The following is a 20,858-nucleotide window of genomic DNA, read 5'->3' on the forward strand; positions in this document are numbered from 1 at the left end:
TGCTCTAGAGAACACAATGACATTCAGCAAAGACAAATGTAAGGTGCTACACTTAGGGAAGAAAAACCAAATGCACAAATACAGAATGGGGGGAAACTGGCTTGGCAGCAGCACTGCTGAGAAGGATCTGGGAGTTGTGGTGGATCAAAGCCTCCGCATGAGTCAACAGTGCAGTGCTGTTGCAAAAAAAAAAAAAAAAAAAGCAAATGCAATTGTAGGTTGCATTAGCAGAGGCATAGCATGCAAGTCATGGGAGGCGATAGTATCGTTCTATTCAGCCCTGGTGAGACCTCAGCCGGAGTAGCGGTGTCCAACTTTGGTCACCAGTGTATAGAAAGGATGTAGAGAAACTGGAAAGGATCCAGAGGCAAGCAACAAAGATGATCAAAGGGATGGAATGCAACCCATATGAGCAAAGGCTGAAGGAACTGGGTATGGTTAGTTTGGAAAAGAGAAGGGGGGATATGATAGCGGTCTTCAGATACTTGAAAGGCTGCCACGAAAAAGATGGAGAAAAGTTGTTCTCTTTTGCCACCAAGGGCAGGACAAGAAGCAATGGGTTCAAACCATAGCATAGCAGATTTAGATTAAAGCCAAGAAAAAACTTCCCCTAACTGTAAGAACAGTAGGACAGTGGAACAGACTGCTTAGGGAGGCTGTGGAAGCTTCTTCCCTGGAGGTTTTCCAAAGGAGGCTGGATAGCCGTCTCTCTTGGATGGTTTAGACACAACAAATCCTGCACCTTGGCACTGGGTTAGACTAGATGACCCTTGTGGTCCCTGCTAACCTGTGGGTCTGTGATTGGCATGTGGCTTATGCTGCAGGGGAATTGTGCTCATGCCGTACTGTGCTCCAGGATGCTACAGCATTAAGAAGACTGGTAATAGGTGCCTGAGATTTAGCCAATATTGTAAATGCCACTAGCTGCCAAGTGCCGCTTGCCAGCCGTTTCCATCCGAGGGCTGGAAGGGGCTGCAAGAAACCTGCCTGTCCTACCTCTGAAATCGATGCTCTAGGCCAGTTTGTGAGTGTTTTAACCTTCTGAAGAGCATTAATACTTTGCAGCTGAATTTGGTGATGCTTGCACTAGTGTAAGGGTGCAGGGAAATGCAGCCTCTTCTCCAAATGGTTTATAACTACATGGACAAGTGGCATGTGAAGAAGGGTGAGATGCAAGCCAAGCAGCCAGGCTGGCTGACACGAGTCTTTGCACACTTTTTGTAGACGAGGAGCTAGTCTTGGCTGCTCCTCTGCTGAAAGCCTCGACTCCCTCCTTGCAGGCGGAGGCTGCATGCTCAGGAAGCCAGAGAGAGCGTTCTGTGGGGAAAGGTGCTGCACGGGGAGCCATGACCTAATTACATGGAACCATTTTAGGGTTGCAGTTGCTAGTTTGTGGCCCACCTAGGGAGCCAGCAGACTTAATCGTCCTGCTGCACTTGCGTAAAGAGACAGCCGTGCCCCTCCTCTTTATATTCTGTCTGTCTTGTCTCACTAGCCTGTCTCTTATTTCTGAGGGATTCTCCTCCCACGCGGGGGGGTCTGAGGCTCATTTTCATCCTCGTGTCCCCTCTCCGCCATCAGATGTTTGTGAGAAGAGCGCAGCTCTGATGCAGATCCTGCTATGATAGCAGATAATTGTGTGCATCCCCTGCAGAAAGCTTTGTTTCTAAACGAGTGAATCTCTCGCCCTCTTCGGACCTGAAGCTCGCATGCCACCCAGTCTCCCCTCTCCTTCTCTGTGGGGTACACTTCTGTACCCCACTGCTTGTGACAGGGGCTACGAGACCTGCCGGTCATCCCCCTCCTCACCTGGGTGCCTGTGTTTTGGGTGTGCTTTGCACTAGGGATGTATCTCTTGTCCCTCTTTCCCAAGTGCTCTAGGGATTATTTCAGTTCTTCGACATAGTTAAAGCTGTGGGGCCAGTGCAAACCTGAATGAAATATTAAAATAAACGTGGGCTGTTGTACCCCCACCACTCACTTTCCATTTAATTAAAAACTACCCTTGGCTCGATGAGTCTGCGCAGCAGGGAGTCTCAGAATCCAGGAATCTTGCTACAGAATTTAGGTCCAACTGGGCCTTTATTATTTATGCTTTAGGTATTGTATCAGGTGACTGCCTGACATATTCCTGTTGAACTAACATCTCAGTCTGGGATACTCATTCCGTACGCCTGCCACCACCTCTCTCTTTAGTGCTTAGCCAAGAAAGAATGGATCCGTTACAGGAGAAGAGGATGTTTGTAAAGCTCCTAGATGGAACATGGAGGCCCAGGAAGTCGAGACAGTTGGGAAGTAGATTGGGGTAAGAGGAGTTTCCAAAAGTTCAACTTTGGTCATTCCATCAAAAATCAAAAGGCCATCATGGGATTTCCAGGGCCCTTATGAGCTACAGCCATGGAACTTGATGCATTAAGGCATTATGGATGGCTGATTACAACTGGGAATAAACACTTGAAAGCCACAGTTTCTATCTGGAGTCACCAAAAGGTTAGTCTGGCAATTTACAAAAATTGTACAGCTGTCTTCCAAAAAGTGGCCATGTGTGGTTGGGTAAAAAAGATATGCAGCTGTTACCAACTTTAACTGATTTTAGCCAAGAAAACTCTTGGAGAGGAATGGCTGCTTAGGCATTGGTGCTGATGGTCAGGCCTTCCCACAGGGCATGTGTGACGAAGTGGGAATGTGCTTAATGTTTTCTCTGAATACCGTGTGGGTGCCTCAGTTTCCCCTATGCATTTCTTAAGTATCTAGGTGGTGGGATAAGGGGGTGTGATTGTGGCAGAGCCCTAGAGGGCCCGTGTGATGGTGTCTGCACAGAGAATGGCCGACACCCTGTCTCCTGTCAACTGATGGCCTGGGCCCCTCCCCTGCAAGGTGCCACCTGAAGGTGTTGGAGAACAAAGAGATCGGGTGGCCTCCTGACCCGGAAGAGAGACAAAGGCCAGAAGAGGGGCTGGAGAGTTTCCGTTTGGAGCTGGCTGGGAAGACGGGGCGGGGGAGGCCCAGAACTGGGGTCTGGGCTCCCTGACCCCCAAGATGGATCTGACTGAGGGGTCCTGTTCTTCATACCGACAAGCTCTGTTTTAGACCATGTTCCTGTCATCTAATAAACCTTCTGTTTTACTGGCTGGCTGAGAGTCACGGTGAATCGCAGGAAGTGGGGGGTGCAGGGCCCTGACTCCCCCACACGCCATGACAGCATGTTGCTCTACTTGTTTTATTATCCACATCCCTTTTGTAAGGAAAGGAGTTGGAGGGCTATTGTAATGGAGTGGGGATGTGCCATTCAGAGTATCCAGACCAAGGTCTGCCAAAAGCCAGACGTGTACTCATGCAATGTCTGCGTCGTAGGAATATCCCAATTCCTGTAGCAATAGTTAGCAAAAGCACAAATCTGCCTATTGTAGACGGAACCTCAACCTCAAACCTGATTGCAGTGTGCAGGGCTGGCTTTCTGACTTGGAGCTTCTGGAGTGGCTAGGATCTGCTCTACAAGAGGAGAAATTGATGTCTGGAGCTGCACACTACCTAGCTTAAAAAACAAGTGTTTGGGCCACTTCTCTGGCATTCTTAGGGCTACAAACCACTGTTTCTGTTTCAGCAGAACCATAATTGGAGGGTGGCTTCCTGTCTGTCCTCTATGCCAGTTCCATTCCAATATCTTTACTGGAAGATACTGAACTTCTGAGCTCTGAACTTCTCCGTTTCCTGTACAGAGCTTTTGTGTGGCAGCACAGTAATAGCCACGTGAAATGGGAATGAGATTCTTCCTTCTGGTAAATCAGCAGCAGATGAGCCTTCAGCTAAGTAGCGAAGACCCTGACCTTAGCAAGCAGAAGGAAGAAGTTCAGATTCTGGAGGATACAGCACGAGTTGGGGGTGCAGCTGCTCTGGGGCAGGGGACAGGCAGGATGGGCTGTAAGGAGACTCCACACCACTGATCCAGTTCAAATTGTATTTGTCTCCCCCTTGGCCTTGGAGTTGATGCTTTGTGCTTTCTGTTGTCTTTTTCTTTGGCCTGCAATGCCTCCTTTTAAGACCTCCTGAATACAAGGGTTTTAGGCACATCCTTGCACCATTTGAACACCTTTGGTCCCCACAAGACTAAACCTAAAAGAGCAAATTGCTCCCTGGTGCAAGTGTTTTGGACGTCAGAGTTCACAGCCCTGAGGAGTCTGGCCCAGAATCTTCCTTGTCCACGTCACAGGTGGACTTGGAGAATCCATAGACGTGCAGCCCCATTTTCCCTAGGAGCCTGCGAAGTCCTTGTGGCCACGTTGCTGTCGTTCTGCTCCAGGCTTGTCCCTTCCGTTAGCCCTGGCCGGTGCTGAAGGGGGCAGTGGCCTGGACAGAATTGCACTGCTGGGCTATAACCACAACAGCTGCTGTGTAGTTAGCTCCTCACTGCCTAGAGGCTTCCAAGAAGAAGGCTGAAAACCCTGCTGTACAGGGAGACTTCAAAGCTCTACCTATTCAGCTTACCAAAGAGAGGATTTGAGGTGACCTGATCATTCTGGAAGTACCTACGTGGGGACGAGGCGTCTGATACTAGAGGGCTCTTCAGGCTAGCAGATAAAAGCACAAGATGCAATTATCTGGAAGTTGAAGCTAGCCAAATTTGGGTTCAAAATAAGATGCAAATTTTTAAGTGGGGGTGATTAACCATTGGCCCAACTTCCCAAGCGTTCGGGTGGTCCCTGTGACTCCAGGTTTGAATCTGTTCCCCCTCCCGCCCCCCCCCATGGCAGGCTGTACAATCTCATTGTGGGTCTGCAGAGGCTATAGAACACATGATTTTGGCAGAAGACCGTTCTTTACAGTCGCCCCTTGTTCTAGAGCCCCGGGCACATTCCTGTCCGCCTCCAGGCAGTCTCTTCTCTTCCCTCTGCCTCCAAAACCGTGGTGTGCCATTACTCTCGCTGCCCGGACGTCTCTTGCAGCTGGTACCATCTCACCTCGACCTGAACCTGGCCTGACTTAGCGACACCAGAGCACTCCTCTGTGTGTTCCCTGGTAACGCCCCTGCTGCACTTCATCACTGCCTCGCTCTCCCCTGCCTTACTGGCCTCACGCTCAGATCCACCCTGGCTCCTCACCCTCGGCTCTTCTCTCACTAGCTGGTACCCAGCTCTCCCTTCTGTGCGTTCGCGCTGGGACTTGTCTCATCCATCTCCACCCTGGCTTCTTCTCAAACTCAGCCCCTCCAGAATAGATCTCCTCACCTTTCTGCCCAGCCCCTGCTCCTCTTGCCCGGCTCTATTGGCAACTCTCAATGCTTCCCATAATCCTGCTGTCATTTCACGTCCCCTCTCCCCACAGCCAATTGCGAAGTCCTCTTGCTGCTTTGTCTAGCTCTAATTCACCGTTCCTTCTCCTGCCTGCAGTGCACCCTAGCTACTGTCGCCTTCCTGGGTCTGGCCTCCCTGCCTCGGATTGCCCCTTACGCCCTCCAAAGGGACAGCTGGTGTCCCCTTCCTCACCTCTTTGAATTCCCATTGCCATCCTGCCTCTTGCTACAGCCTTGTCCTCCCTCAGCTGCCAGCCCTCACCTGCAGTCCCACTCTCATTTCCCCTACTCCCCTTGCTTCCTGTGTCCTTCCCAATCCTCTCCCCTCTTCTGGCTCTCAGCATTGTACTATCCTCATCTGCCCAGCATCCTCTCTTCCTTCAGATCCCTGCTCCTTTCTCTCAAGGAGATCGAAGAGGGGAGGGGGAGAGTACCTCTGAACTGTGGCTCTGGGTATAAGGAGCTCCTTGGGGCTAGGGAATGGGATGTCCTTGTTATGGGTTTTCAAAGCACCATGTAAGTGTAGGCTTGGGGGAGCAAACTGGCTTCTTTACATTTGTCTCCTAAACCTTGTGCTTCAGTGACGCCCACCTGCCACAGCAGGGAATTCTTCCCTGTAGCAAATGTCACTCCGAACCTGGCTTTCATGTTTCGACCTGTGACATCTGAGTTCCAGTGCTCACTGGAAGCATCGGAGCGGGCTCTGCTCTTACCACCAACAGCTCTTACTGCTTGGATTCATGCCCTCTTTCCTGGGTACCAGGAGATCCTTCTTCCAACCTTGAAATAGCATCTTCATTCTCCAGAAAGGGTGTCCCCATAAGCGCTTATCTGCTAGGACAGGAGTCCTCGCCAGGGGGAGAGCAGCAGAATCCCTGGAAGATCAATGAACTGGAGAGTCTGTGGACAGGGTGGCCTTGGGTCTGAGTTCTATACATCTCTCAGCACAGGCACCCAGGTAAAAGGCACATGATAAGCTTTAACAGCCAACCCCCATTCTGGGAGAGGCCTGTGCTAATTCTGAGCCATATTAAGAAACCAGAGGTTGTCGCATTGAGAACCAAGCAAGTGTCTCTGATATAGGTGTCATGGCCTTTAACAGCTGGAGACACACTATTCTCTGCATGTACTGGTGACCTTTAAGAGTCTGGATGGTTACTGCTGGTCAAATGCAAACTCCAGCCTTTGGCAATGCCCACAGCTGCCCGAGCTCCAGGCTATGATGTCATGCTAATAGCCCAGGGATTTTTCTTCAATTCTTCCTTAGGTTGCTACTGTAAAATCAGCAAGTAAATGGCAATACCAGTTTTCTCTCCAGCTTCCCCCCCCCCCCTCCCCCCAATCATGCTGTCAAACTCAGAACCACCTTCCAGGTTGCTGAGAACTCTGTGTCGTGGGCCATGTGTCTACACTGCCACGTTGCAGGGCCCAATGACCTTAGGCACTCCCGGGCGTCTGCTTGTGGAGGTTGTCAGAGGAACTCCTCCAGTTCACTCATGTTTCTCTTTCTGGTAGGAGGCTGCATGCATTGAGTACATCCTCTTTCCTGGGCTCCTTTTCCTGTCCTTGGGGCCTTTTGCCTAACTGCCTGCTCCTGCAGCATCCTGCTCCTGATGAGTGAATACAAAGCATCTTCATAGGTCTTCAGTTCTGGGCTCGCTGGGCACACTGGGCGCTGGTGTGGCTGCTCTACCTTCTCCCCCAAGATCAGGTGTGTTCCCTCAGGGACTTGCATTCCACTGACTGCAGAAGCAGAGGACTCTCCCAAACAGTCTCCAGTACATGAAGGCACCAGATAAGCCACATTTGTATTCTCGAAGTCCCCGCAGTTGCATTTGGATGTGTTAACAGCTGAAGTGGGCTGTGGAGGGATGCCCTTTGTGGGGCAGTGTCCATTTTTCTGGTTCTGGGGGCAGGACGTGCTGTTGCATCTTGCTGGTGGGTTTCCCGGTTCCTGCATGCATGATCCTCTGTTCCTTGCTAGCTTTGCTCTACCAGCTCACAAATGAATCTACTGCTTTCTCGGTCACAACCAGCTTGGCTTCTCCTTTTGCTTTTGGAAGGAAGGTTTGCCTTGTGCTATGTGCCAGAATCACTTGTCATCGCACCCTCACATCCAGCATCAGAACGTGATGGCACAAATGTTGGCAGTCAGCCCCACCGTGCCCACTGGCACAAGAGTTGAGCAGAAAAGCCTGTGATTGCATGACTTCACTGACTGCCCCATGTCCCCTCTCTCTTTCTGACCCAGATCAGTGGACCACTCCCTGCCTGGATCCTCCGTTTCTACAGACTTTGGCAGCTGGCAGATGGTAACAGGGTGTGGCAGTATTCAGGAGCATGCAATCCTGAGCACAGACGCCGCTCTCCCTGGCAGCTTCCCGGATGAGCTCCCTAACAGTGGCCTGTAAGTGTGCTGAGCACAGAGGATGGCTCCCTGTGCATAACAGTTGACTGGCTATGAAACTGGGACAAGCCAGAGAGCTGCATTAGCCTCAAGAATCGTTTGGGCTACCGAAGTCTCCCCTACCTTAACGCTTATCAGAAGTGCATTCTGCCACAGAGCACTCTGAGTTAAGCCACGGCATACGCACTACCAGGCTTGCTTAGTTATACGTGAACTGTGCCCAGCCTTGAGGCAGGGAAAGGAATCCTGGGCTCTTCATTGGAGCGATTGCACCGTTTGGGCACAAGTTGGGAGAGAGGTTGCAGTTCTGCCATGTAACACTGAGGGGGAATGGGAGGAATGAGTCAGGCCTGTTTCTTTCCCTGGATCCCACTTAGCCTCTCCGGGTATGTCCAACCAGCAAAGAAGTACCCAGCTGGCTTGGACTCTCAGGGCTGTTTCGCTGCTATGTGGATTTCTGGACTCCGGCCCGAGCCTGGAAATCGACACAGCAGTGAAACAGCCGGAGTCGGCTGGCACAGGCCAGCCGTGGGTTTTTCTTTGCTGTGTAGAGAGACCCTTTATCTCTACCATGTTTTAGAATCCTAGAGCTGGAAGGGACCTTGAGAGGTCGTCTAGTCCAGTCCCTGCACTCAAGGATTCCAGACCCTCCAAAACATTTGAGCTGCTGCTTTTTTTCCCCTTCCTTCCTTCCCTCCACCCTCGGCTTGACTTACAGCTGTCCACTTGCTCATGCCATATTGGAGCATGGTTCAGTGCAAGCCACAGTGCCAGATAAACACCTGACATTCGCTTCATAGAACTGAGCCGAAGCAAACGCTTTGCCCCACAGACAGCAAGTTATTTGTGAGGGACCTTCAAAGGCATGAAATGCATTTTAATTGCAACTAAAAAATGTCAGCTGCTCTCTCTCCCTCTGAACTGTCAATCCAGTGACTGCACGGTGGCGGATGCAGTGTGCGCTGAACTGTCAGCTAATCTTTACTGCTCTCGTTCTGCAGACGTCTGCGCTGCTCTCTCCTAGCACCCTTTTAATGTGCTGCTAGTGAGGGCTTCAGGAAGCCTCCTAAAATGGGGGGAGGTGGAGGGTTGGAGACCTGGAAAACACGTTTCTTTTGAGACAAACTCTCCGTGCGACCAGCCCTGTTTGATGAAATGTGACCATCTATTGTCCTGCAGGCCAGAACCACAGCAGCAGCTTCTGTACCTTCCTGCACTGCCAGAAACCCTGGGAGGGATGCTGGGCACGACCTCAGAAAGGCATCTTCAACCACACAAGGTGGTGACAAGTCCTCCTTTGCGAGGCGCACTCTGTGTGGCTCTGAGATGTGACTGACAGGCAGGAAGGGGTGGGAGGAGAAATCTTGAAAGACCTAGTGTCAATGAATGACCATTTGAAGGTACAACTTAATTCATGTCTGTCCTTTGAGTCGTCCCCTCCCCCCCGGGCTAGGGGTCGCTGCAGTGTCTGGGAACGGGTAGCACTAACCAGAGTGAGCCTCAGCTGCAGCCCCCCATGAAGTCCCAGGTGGGGTCTGGCCTCAAGACAGCTCCGTCTCCTGGAAGTGCTGCCTCTGGTTGGGGTTTCGGTGTGAAGAGTCACTAGCTCCAGAGCTGTGACTTGTGGGTCCTGCAGCGTCGCTCTGCTGCAGTGGACAGGTCTGCACCTGGGATCTGGAGCGTGTGAAGTGCTCAGAGTGTAACTTCTGGGCCAAGCCAGGCCAAGGGCAATGGACAAGGGAGAATTGCTTATTTCCTCAGATTTGTATAATTGATTAACCACCGCTACCCCCAAAATACTCACAACTGAAACCGTGGCCCTGATGTCCAGCTGCCTTGGGTTTCCATGGCTTTCAGACCCGTAACCTACTTAACCTCCACCTGGTGGGGCTAGACTGGCCACCTGGAATGGTCTGCCTCTGGGTCAAGTGGGGTAATCCAGGTGACTTCTCCAAACCTGATCTGGGGTTTAGGTCCTTACCTTCTCTGCTGAGTAGCAGCCATTGTTGGGAACAGTTGCAGCTGTCTCTTAGTTCAGGATACAAACGAGTTTCCATTTTAATTCCCTCTGGGTATGGAGCTTGCACCTGATGGGCTGAGCTTTCGCAGGCTTGCTCTCTGCTGACAGGACATTTTCCAAAGAGTTGTTACTCAGACTCTGTTGTGGGCCTCTACCACAAAGGCTCCAGTTTGGAGTTTTGGCCTGGACGTAGTCTTGGCTCATGCCCTGCATCCTCTTGCCCCCTTAGCTGGGGTTTAAACTTCCCGTGAAGCTTTAACATCTCTGCAGTATCCAAGCCTACCCTCTCTATTATGACAAACCTGGGGGCCTGGCTGAAAGCCTGCCTCAGCTCTTTGGCTGCTCCTCAGTGGCTGTGTACGTGACTTAGTCTGCAGCACTAACAAGCATTAGTTGACCTCTCTGTTGAAGGAAACCAGGCCACCTTTTTTTCCTTCAGAAATAAACGGGGAATCTAAATATGAAGCAGTGCAGTAAAGCTGCGCAGGTAAGCAGCTGAAAGTTGGGAGGTAAATACACGACCAGGCTAGATGCACAGCCAAAGATGTGCCCTTGTTTCTGTGCTGCATGAGACAGTCTGACTATCTGAACACTAGGAGACTTTTATTTGTCATATAAATATGTAATTCTTTTTTTTAATTTTAAGAAGTTGCCTTAATATCCTGTGCCACGGAGTTCCACAGGCTAACGTATTTCCTCTGTATCTGTTAAGTGTGTTGCCTCCCAGCATGCCCTCCTGCTTGGCTTTTAGAAAAGTAACTAGCAGCCTAGTTGGCTGCCTCAGTATCACTTGGTGGTTTTTAAGCCTCCCACCAGATCTCCCCTCTTGCTGCTGTTTCCGGACGAATGCTGTTGGCTGTGGGTGGTTAACACTTCCACTCACTAACTGTGCCAGGGGAGAGCCAGCCAGGCGCTAGCAAGAATCAAGGGAAGTCTCTAGAGGAAGGTTTGTGCTCTGCCCTTGGCATAACCTTTGCAGAATGTCTTATTCTCTCCGGGAACCACGGCTCCATTGATGGAGACACAGCAAGGACTGCTTCAATCCTAAACCCTAGAACAGCTGCCTTTGAACTGTAATCACTCTCATCTGGAATATCCTGTTATCTTCTCTCTCCTCCCCCGACCTGAAACTGTACCTAGAGCAGCTGGAGAGGAGAGCAGGTCTCAGGGGAACCAGGCCCTGCTCTAGGAGAGTGACGCAGACACAGCGCAGGCTTCAGTGGAACAGATGTGAAAAATCTCTTCGCTCTAGTGATTGTGGCTGGAACCCTCAGGGATTTCACCCCCTCACCCACCTCCCATAATCCAACCTAGCTTATCCCGTGCTCGGAGCTGGCTGTACGAGGACGGGAGGTGAGAGGGGCAGAAGAAGTGGGAAATACCCAAAGATCACTAAATGCTATCACTGTAATCGTCAGTCCAGAAGGATCCCAATGCACCCAACTGCAGCTCACTGCAGAGGAAGTGAAGCTTAGTAGTATCCACTTAAACTGCATGCGGGACCCACTTAGGCTGAAATTTGGCCAGCATCCAGGGTCAAATCTGACCTGTGAACTCAGAAATGAAGTGTACCATTTTCCTCAGAAACTGCTTCTAAGGGCCTCGCAGATGCGGGCAGGAGGAGCAAAAAGTGAGGTATTGGCAAGGGCCAAAACGTGGCTGGGTGAGACTTGGAGCTACACCCAGGCTCTGCCAGACGCTGGGAGCTGCAGGCCCAGCTCTTGGCCCATCCGCGGCAAAGCCAACCGCTGAGGCCAGCGTGGACCAAGGGAGACAGTTTGTGATGCTGTCTGCTGGGAGGTCTGGGACTGTTGTAAAAACGAGGGATGTGATGGAGGGGGTTTGGGTGGGGGAGGGAAGCAGAGAGAAGGGCTGGTTCTGCTGCCTTCATACGGGGGAGAACGCAGCACTGTGGCCCAGGTGCTGGAGAGCTGGGGCTTGGAACCTTGAGACGAGGCTGGCATGGGGCCAGGACACCAGCCCGGATCCCCTACTCTAGCACCAGCTGCCAGGGACTGGTTAGTAACTAGTTCTCCCAGGTAGAACCTTTCTGCTGCTAACTACCTGGCTTGGAGCTGTCTGGTGTTAGCTGGCAGGTTGCAGCCAGACTCGGTCGGGGGCTGTGGAGTTCCTGCCTTGCTGGGGGAAGGGCTGATGTGTACCCACGGTGGGGTACAGCTGGGGCTAGCTAGCTAGCTCCAGGGAAGGCTGCTGCTGACCCCTCCCCCTTCTGTCTTGCAGGCTGGTGCCAGTGGCAGGCCGAGAGTCCCGGCTGGAGGAGGTGCGCTCTGCTTTCCTAGCCACCTACAGCAGCACCATTGGCCTGAAGGCTGTGCCATCCAGTCCCGCCGGAGCCCTGGGGGGCCTGCTGGAGCAGTTTGCACGGGGCGTTGGACTGAGAGGAAGCAGTAGCACCCTCTGAACACGTTGTACACCTTGGACTGGCTCCTGTGTGTGTCCAGCAGCAGAAGGAACCTAAAAGACATGCAAGTGGCAGAGCTGCCCCTTGGGCCTGTCCTGCGGCCTGCAGCAGGGGCTCTGCCCCCGGGCTAGCCCTGACTGGTTGTGACAGCCCTTTTCAGTAAAGGCATCTGCACCCCTGCCTTTGCCCTGCCTCTGGTTTCAGGCCGTGGCAGCAGTCGGGGAGAGGGGGGCCTTGGGTGGTGGGTGCTTCTGTTTGCTTAGCATCCCCTGTCGTCTGAGTGGGGCCTGAGCCTGGTGGCTGGCTGGCAGATGATCTTTGCCCGAGTCTGCTTAGGCCATCTTGGCCACTAGGCTGAGCTCAGGCCGGATCCTGGCAGCAGGGCTGTGTGCCATGGAGCATATGGACGTGGGCAGGGCTGCAAATGGGGGTGGGGGGTAAGTAGCCCCTGGCTCGATCTGGCTGGCACTGTGGGGCCAGGGGGTGCGTCCCGTGCAACACCACTCGCTGACCTTGGGCCTGGCTGCCCCTCCATCCCGCCAGGAGAGCCGGGGTTCTGCTCCTGCCCCCGGCTTCCCCAGCAGCCTGGGCCTGGGCCTGCCCCTCCCCTCGTGCCCGGGGCGGGGTCCCGGCCCTTTGCCCCCCACCGGCGGCCCACGTGCCCGGGGCGGGGTGTGAGTGGGCAGCCCTGCCCGGGGCCGGTTCTGGGCCGCCTGGGGTCGGGGTGGGGTCCCGGGGGGCGCCCCGGTGGAGCCGTCACTGGGCGCGGGCGCTGCGGAGCGCGGCGGGCTCCCCGGGGCCGGTCCCTGCGCCGGGCGGGGAGGGGGCCGCGGCCAGACGCGCTGCGCCGGGCGAGCGGGGCGGACGCAGGCGGGGGCGGAGGCAGGGCGCCCGCGGGAGGCTCCGGCTCGGCGCACGGACCTGCCCGGGGCCGCCGCTTCCCCGCCCGTGGAGCCCGCCCCGCGCCTGCCTCAGCGCGGCGCGCCCGGAGCGCAGCGAGCCGGCAGCGGGATGGCGTCTCCGGGAGCCCTGGAGCCGGCGCCCGCCAGCGTCCCGGCCACCAAGCTGGAGCTCACCGTCTCCTGCAGGTGCGGGGCCGCGGGCAGCGCCGGGCGCGGGCGGGAGCCTCCGGACCCGGGGCCGAGCCACACCTTCCCTCCTCGGCACGGCGCGGGTCCGTCGGGGAAGGGGCGCGGGGCGGGCAGCGTGGAGCGGGCTCCTTGGCCAGAGAGACTGTCTGTGAGCGTGCAACGCACGCCCGTCGCGTGTGGGGGATAGTGTGTGAGCGTGCAACGCATGTCCAGCGTGGGGGCATAGTGTCTGATGTGCACGCATGCCTATGTGTGAGCGGCAACGTGTGTCCATTCGTGGGGGGGACAGTGTCTGATTGTGCAACGCATGCCTATGTGTGAGCGTGCAACGCGTGTCCATTGTGTGGGGGGCAGCGTCTGAGTGTGCAACGCATGCCCATCGTGTGTGTGGGAGACAATGTGTGAGCGTGTTCATTGTGTGCGGGGGATAGTGTGTGAGCATACAATGCATGTCCATCATGTGTGGGGGGATAGTGTGTGAGCGAGCGACGCCTGTCCATCATGTGTGTGTGAGACAGCATCTGAGTGTGCAACACATGCCCATCGTGTGTGTGTGGGACAATGTCTGAGCATGCAACTCATGTCCAGTCATGTGAGCGTGGGACAGCATGTGAGCGTGCAACACATTCCCATCGTGTGTGGGGGACAGAGTGTGAGTGTGCAACACATGTCCATCGTATGTGTGTGGGGACAGCATGTGAGCATGCAACACATGTCAATTGCGTGTGTGTGACGGCGTTTGAACATACAATGCATGACCAACATATGTAGGGGAGACAGCATGTATGCGTGCAATGCATTGCCATTGTGCGTGTGGCAGACAGCATGTGAGTGTGCAACATATGCCCATCATGTGTGTAGAACAGCATGTGAGTGTGCAACACATGCCCATTGTGTGTGTAGGACAGTGTGCGTGCGTGCAAGGCATGCCCATTGGGGGGACAGCATGTGAGTGTGCAACACATGTCCATTGTGCGTGTGTGGAACAGCGTGTGAACATGCAATACATGCCCATTGTGTGTGGGGGACAGTGTGTGAGCGTGCAACTCATGTCCATTGTGTGTGTGTGAGACAGTGTGTGAGCATGCAATGCATGGCCATTGTGTGTGTGTGGGACAACATCTGAGCGTACAATTCATGTCCATTGGGGGGGACAGTGTGTGAGCGTGCAACACATGCCCATCATGTGTGCGTGGGACAGCGTGTGAGTGCAGCACATGCCCATCGTGGGGGGCAGTGTGTGAGTGTGCAACACGTCCATTGTGGGGGGGGGATAGTGTGTGAGCATGCAATGCATGTCCCCAGTGTGTGTGTGGGACAGCGTGTGAGTGTGCAACACATGCCCATTGTGTGTGTGTGTGTGTGGGACAGCATGTGAGCGTGCATGTGTTTATGTGGGGGGGCAGCGTGTGAGCATGCAGTGCATCTCCATCATGCGTTCATGTGCAATAGCATTTGAGTGTGCATGCATGTGACTCTGGGCGTGCAATGCATGCCCGCCATGTGTGTGCATCGGACATGTAAATGTGCAGTCCATTCCCATCATGTGTTCGTGTGCAACAGCATGTGAGCAACGTATGTCCATTATGTGTGTGCATGGGATGGCATGTGAGTGTGCAATGAGTGCGACGGCAAGTGAGCATGCAACACATACACAGCGTGTGTGCGTGTATATGAGAGCGTGTGAGTGTGCAACACATGCTCATTGTGTGTGTGTGCATGGGAAGGCATGTGAGCATGCAACACATGTCCATCATGTGTTCACGTGCAACAGCATATGAGCGTGCAAAGCATGTTCATCATGCACGTGTGTATGATGGCATGTGAGCATGTAATGCCCAGCCACCCAGTGCACGTGGGGAGCGTGTGAGTGTGCAATGCATGCATGCATGCCTGCTGTGTGTGCATGTGAGCACATATGTGTGTCTACTATGTGTGCATAGAGTGGGTGTATGTGAGCGTGTGCCTGCTGTGTGTGCAGGGGATAGTGTGTTTGAGCGAACATGCAGCAAACTTGCTCTTCAGTGATTATTTCCTCTTAACCCCCCAATGTAAATGCAGCTTTCGTGCTGTTTGCTGGTGTGAGCGACACCCTAAGCCCTCAGCCCCGCTCAGTGAGACTTCGTCGGCAGGACCATGGTGCAAGGGCTGTGTAGGAGACTGTTCCCTCTGGTCCTGCTCGGGGAAGAGCCTGGCCTGCCCAGCATAGGGCTGGCCCATGCCCCGTAAGCCCCCCCATCACTCGCTCTCACCCAGTGCCTCTCCCCTGGCAGGTCTCCATAGACTCAGGCCCAGGCAAAGACAACAGCTGAGGTTCTTCCCAGTGGCTCCCTAGCTTGCAGCTTGGGAGTCCCACCCAGCGGGTCTGTGGCAGGCTGCCCCAGAGCCCCGGGCAGGCCGCAGGTTCCTAGGGCCCGTGGGGTGGTACCAGGGCAGCGAAGGCGGCTGGGCGGGCAGGTGGAAGCCCTGGCCGTGCCAGAAGAGTGCGCCCAGCAGTGCAGCCGGCAGCTCGCTGGGCACCGCCCGAATGCCAGGCTAACCACGTCCGCGCAGGCTGGGGGCCCCTTGACTGTTCTGCCCTGCGCTCCGGAATTGCTGTGGGCAGGCCTGGCCCCCCGTGCTGTCTCCTGGGAACGAGCTGGGGGAAGGTCCGTGCGGAAGAGCGGGCGGTGTCCCTGGCTGCACATGGCTCCAGGGGCAGCGTTTGCTCACGTTCCTGCCACGTCTCCAGAGCGTCCCTGGTTCTGACCCCAGCCCAGGGTTTGGATGGGACAGAAGGCGCTTTCAGGGCTGTCTGGCTCCAAAGAGAGGCAGAGTGGGCTGCCGGAGGGCAGGGGACACACCCCTTTGCACGGGCAGAGCCGTCGGGTGTCCTGGGGAACACGCCCGCTCTGTGCAGGGGCCAGGTGCCCGAGCTCTGGCTCCTGTTCATGTTCATCGCTGGTTTTCAGCTGGGTCTGTCTGACAGCACCGTGTGCTCACCAGGGCTTTGGTGAGGCAGGGCCAAGGTACGAGGGGGCTGGGAAGCGGCACCGTCTGCCCGGCTCCTCGCCAGGGGAGGCTGAGGGGTTACTGGGCCTGTGTGCACCCCTGGGATCCCAGCGTGACTGGTGCGAGGGGAAGCCCCAAAACAGGGAAATGAACTGAAGAATTGCGACCCCTCGAGGCTCCGGTTAGGAGTAGGCCTGCAGGGGTGCTGGTGCCTGGCTGCTGCAGCCTTCGGTGCGTGGACGGGGAGAAGCGCCTGGCTGCTGGCGAGGCTGCCTGCTCCTATGCCTCCAGCAGCCGCAGAGCCAGGTCTGTGACGGGCTCGGAGCAGACGGAGACCCGCACCCCCTTCCTGCGGGAGCAGGGGCTAACTCTCTGATCTCGAAGGGCAGCGAGGAAGCTCTCGCCCCTGGAGGCGGGGGCATGGGCCGGATCAGCAGGGATAGCTCTCTCACATCGCCCTGTGCTTTGGGGGGGCGAGATGCAGAAATGGCATCCTCTCCCCAAGGGAGGCGTGTCTGCTCTTTACAGCTGTTCTGAGGTCGGCAGTTGTTGCCTCTGATCAGCCAGGGGAGCTCTCTGGATCAAGAGAGCTCAAGGCTGTCGCCCAAGCTTCTCAGCTTTCCCCGGGCCTCACCAGATCACCTCCCTAAGGAAACGGATCTGCTGGGCCTGGCCCCGGCTTCCAAAGGCTTTGGGCCCTTTCCTCTCTGCATGGCCATGTGGGGCGCTGGAACAGTTTGCACGGGGGGGCTGAGAGCCATTGAACCAAACTGCAAAACCTGGATATGACGGAAACCCCTTCAAGCCAGGGGGTCAGGCAGCCCCCCCCCCCCCCCCCCCAGCTCCAGCATCTCTGTGGCCATAGCTTGAAGCCTGCTCTCAAATGTCTGCTCTTTCACTGCCATGGGCATGGACATGTCAGACCTATAGGGATTGAGGATGGGGAGCGGGAAGGAGGCCAGGTAACAATCCTTGGAGCTGTCGCTTCTGTGTCTCCTTCCTCATGACCTCCTGTGTAGGGTGTGACCTGAGCTCATCTGGTTGGTCCCTCTTCGCCCTTTGCCACCTCCCTCTGACAGACCCAGCTGTTCCTGGCAAATCCAGGTGACTTGTGCAGAACTCCCCTTTCCCTCACCTGCCCGTCCGTCCTCAGACTGATCCGGGACGCGCCCGTTTGGAGGCCCTGTTGCAAACAAATATGAAGGAACAGTGAGAATTTTGGAAGTGTTGCAGGGAGGGGCCTGGGCGTGTCTGTGCTGGGATGGGCCAGGGACCCTTAGTGTTTTACAGCCTCCATGCCTGGCATGGGGCTGGCAGCTGGTCTGAGGGTCTCTAGTGAGCTGGAACCCAGGCCAAAAGGGCTCCTTCTCCAGCCGAACAATCTTCCCTTGTGTGGCTCTGCCCAGCAGAGTGTTACACACCCTTGGGTCCTGCTCCACTGGCCTGGGCCGTGTTCCCAGCGGAGGTGGGGAAGAGTGGAGGAAACCCTCTGTTCTGGCTGAGTTCCTGGGCAGGCCCAGGAGGGTGGGGGACTCAGACCCCCGGGACCCTGGCCTGGAACCAGGCAGGGCAGAGCCCTGCTCTGAATGTGCCACCAGCCTCGGGCTGGGGTGTCTCCCATCCCTGGTGAGAGCAGGTGTCATGGGGCGCAGGAGAGAGCTCGGAGGATTTGATAGCAGCCTTTGGTGCTTTTCAGCGTCAAACTCTACGCAGCCAGGAATGATCAAAGTGCGGCGGCGGCTGCTGTTTCAGGGGGTTGGGGGAGCAGCCCCTGGCACCCGCTCACTCAGTCAGGCTGCTCAGACCGTGCTAAGTCTCTTTTCTTCTCACTGTGCCTCCCCCGGCCCATCTCTCCGTTGCGGACACTCCCGCGCCGGGGTGCAACGGCCGCTCAGCCATCACCAAGTGCGCTAGTAAACGGGCTGCCTGTCACGTTCGATCACCGTCTGGGCCAGAGACGCTGTTTCTTCCTCACCCCATTCAGCTTGCCGACCCTGCCTCCCCCCAGAGCGCGCTCTGCCAGCGGGAGCCTGCTTCTCGCAGAGCCATGCCAGTGCAGCCCCCTCCCTGCACGGCCCTGCTGCTCTCCAAGCACCTGCTTCCCAGCACCGGCTCGCGTCCCTGTGGGTCGGCCCCCCGGGCTCACCTGCACAGCCCTCCTCAAGCCCCGCCCTGCAGCGAGCCCCACGAGAAACAGGGCCCTGAGGCTGGCCAGCGATGGCCCCTCAGCTGGTGACTGACAACAGAAACCCATGTCCCTGGAGTCCCTGGGCCCTGTCACTCAGCTGGGCCTGGTGCTAACCCCTGTAGCCCCGTGATCCCCCCTTTCCTCCTCTTACACACACTGTGTGTTGGGAGCTCTTCAGGGCAGGGACCTTCGCTGTGTGTGCAGCGCCCAGCAACGGGGCCCAGACCCGGGATGTGGGTGCAAGGCCTCTCCCTGCTCTGCACCCTCGGCCTTGGCGCCCCCCAGGGCTCCCGGGGGTAGAGTGACCATACGTCTCGTTTTGGCCAGGACAGTCCCTTTTTTAAGCCCTGTCCCAACTTTTTTGGCAAAAGTGGGTGTTGGTCCCGTTTGTTCTTGCCGACTAGATCAGTTTGCAAGAGCAAATGGGACAAATGTCCACTTTTGTCAAAAATGTGTGGTGCGGTGCAAAGGAACATGGGGGGGCCGAGCAGCAACCCCAGCCCAGTGCAGGGGGGCAGGCAGGGCTGGAGTGAGCGGCGACCCCAGCCCGGTGCAGGGGGGCAGGCAGGGCTGGAGTGAGCGGCGACCCCAGCCCGGTGCAGGGGGGCAGCCAGGGCTGGAGTGAGCGGCGACCCCAGCCCGGCGCAGGGGGGCAGGCAGGGCTGGAATGAGCGGCGACCCCAGCCCGGCGCAGGGGGGCAGGCAGGGCTGGAGTGAGCGGCGACCCCAGCCCGGTGCAGGGGGGCAGGCAGGGCTGGAGTGAGCGGCGACCCCAGCCCGGTGCAGGGGGGCAGCCAGGGCTGGAGTGAGCGGCGACCCCAGCCCGGTGCAGGGGGGCAGGCAGGGCTGGAGTGAGCGGCGACCCCAGCCCGGTGCAGGGGGGCAGCCAGGGCTGGAGTGAGCGGCGACCCCAGCCTCTCTTGAGGAGGAGGGCTTGGGCAAGTGGGGAGGCCAGCTCTGTGGGGCGGGGGGGGGTGCAATGTCCTGTTTTCCTTTTGGGGAGATATGGTCACCCTACCCGGGAGCATCCCTGGCACTGCACCCAGGGGGGCTGTTCCCACTCAGCTGCTCGTGCCTGTTACGGGGTAGAGTCCCCAGTCCCCAGCCAGAGTCAGCGCGGCCCGCAGGACCCCCGGCCGGGCCGGAGATAGCATCCCTCAGCGGGGCCGCCTGCGTCCTGCGAGCTGCGTCTGGCGGAGTCGTGCTCCCGCAGGGGCTGAGCAATCGAACCGCCCCAGCCCCTGGCACCAGCACCTGCCCCCTGCACACAGGTGGGTCCCAGACTCCTCCCTTCCCCGCGGGCTCTGGCCTGGGGCTGCGGCCTGGGAGCCGGCACCCACCAGCCGTGAAGCTCTGATGCCTGATGTTTATGTTGAAGGCATAAAAAGGAGCCCAAAGGGACGGGTTCGCTGGCTGTGGCAGGTAACGCGGGTCCCTTGCGGCTCTGCAGCTGCCTGGCGTGGGCTTGCTGGGAAAGAATGAAACCCCGGGGCTGGGGAAGCCGGGAGCTCCCCCCAGCCAGCCCCCTGCCCTGCCCCCCCACAGCGCCCCCTGCTGGGAGCCCCCCCCCCGAGCCACCCCCTGCCCCGCCCCCACAGCCAGTGCCCTGCCCCGCCCCACAGCGCCCCCTGCTGGGAGCCCCCCAGAGCCACCCCCTGCCCCGCCCCCACAGCCAGTGCCCTGCCCTGCCCCACAGCGCCCCCTGCTGGGAGCCCCCCAGAGCCACCCCCTGCCTTGCCCCACCACAGCGCCCCCTGCTGGGAGCCCCCCCAGAGCCTTCCCCTGCCCTGCCCCCCCACAGCGCCCCCTGCTGGGAGCCCCCCAGAGCCTTCCCCTGCCCTGCCCCCCCACAGCGCCCCCTACTGGGAGCCCCCCAGAGCCACCCCCTGCCCTGCCCCCCCACAGCACCCCCTGCTGGGAGCCCCCCCAGAGCCTTCCCCTGCCCTGCCCCCCCACAGCGCCCCTTGCTGGGAGCTTCCCCCCAGCCAGCACCTTGCCCCGCCCCCACAGCCAGTGCCCTGTCCCGTCCCCACGGTGCCCCCTGCTGGGAGCCCCCCAGAGCCAGCCCCTGCCCTGCCCCCCACAACGCCCCTTGCTGGGAGCCCTCCAGAGCCACCCCCTGCCCTGCCCCCCCACAACACCCCCTGCTGGGAGCTCCCCCCCCAACCAGCCCCCTGCCCTGCCCCCACAGCGCCCCCTGCTGGGAGCCCCCCCAGAGCCTTCCCCTGCCCTGCCCCCCCCACAGCGCCCCTTGCTGGGAGCTTCCCCCCAGCCATCACCTTGCCCTGCCCCCACAGCCAGTGCCCTGTCCCGTCCCCACGGCGCCCCCTGCTGGGAGCCCCCCAGAGCCACCCCCTGCCCTGCCCCCCACAACACCCCTTGCTGGGAGCCCTCCAGAGCCACCCTCTCCCCTGCCCCCCCACAGTCCCCCCTGCTGGGAGCTCCCCCC

The 20,858-nt window shown here is 57.3% G+C and overlaps 2 protein-coding genes and 1 long non-coding RNA gene across 6 annotated transcripts in view; all 3 read left to right on the forward strand.

Moving 5' to 3' along the window:
* Window positions 1-12,318, forward strand: part of MTMR14 (myotubularin related protein 14) — a 53,765-nt gene extending 41,447 nt beyond the window's left edge. For 2 of the 3 annotated variants that reach the window (XM_043551062.1, XM_037904650.2), the window contains 2 exons: window positions 7,542-7,697; window positions 11,959-12,318. In XM_043551062.1, the coding sequence (XP_043406997.1) occupies window positions 7,542-7,697; window positions 11,959-12,139 (337 nt within the window). In that variant the 3' untranslated portion in view covers window positions 12,140-12,318. The remainder of the gene's footprint in view (window positions 1-7,541; window positions 7,698-11,958) is intronic. The other variant, XM_037904652.2, reaches the window with a different exon arrangement.
* LOC122466549 lies at window positions 657-3,131 on the forward strand. Its single transcript, XR_006292161.1, has 2 exons — window positions 657-2,305; window positions 2,878-3,131. It is a non-coding gene; the product is annotated as an uncharacterized LOC122466549 (long non-coding RNA).
* A 708-nt stretch (window positions 12,319-13,026) lies between the features above and the next one.
* CPNE9 (copine family member 9) overlaps window positions 13,027-20,858 on the forward strand; it is a 43,916-nt gene continuing 36,084 nt past the window's right edge. For both annotated transcript variants that reach the window (XM_037904654.2, XM_037904655.2), the window contains exon 1: window positions 13,027-13,227. In XM_037904654.2, the coding sequence (XP_037760582.1) occupies window positions 13,151-13,227 (77 nt within the window). In that variant the 5' untranslated portion in view covers window positions 13,027-13,150. The remainder of the gene's footprint in view (window positions 13,228-20,858) is intronic.

The sequence above is a fragment of the Chelonia mydas genome, chromosome 7 (genome assembly GCF_015237465.2).
Source record: "Chelonia mydas isolate rCheMyd1 chromosome 7, rCheMyd1.pri.v2, whole genome shotgun sequence".
NCBI classification, from domain to species: Eukaryota; Metazoa; Chordata; order Testudines; family Cheloniidae; genus Chelonia; species Chelonia mydas.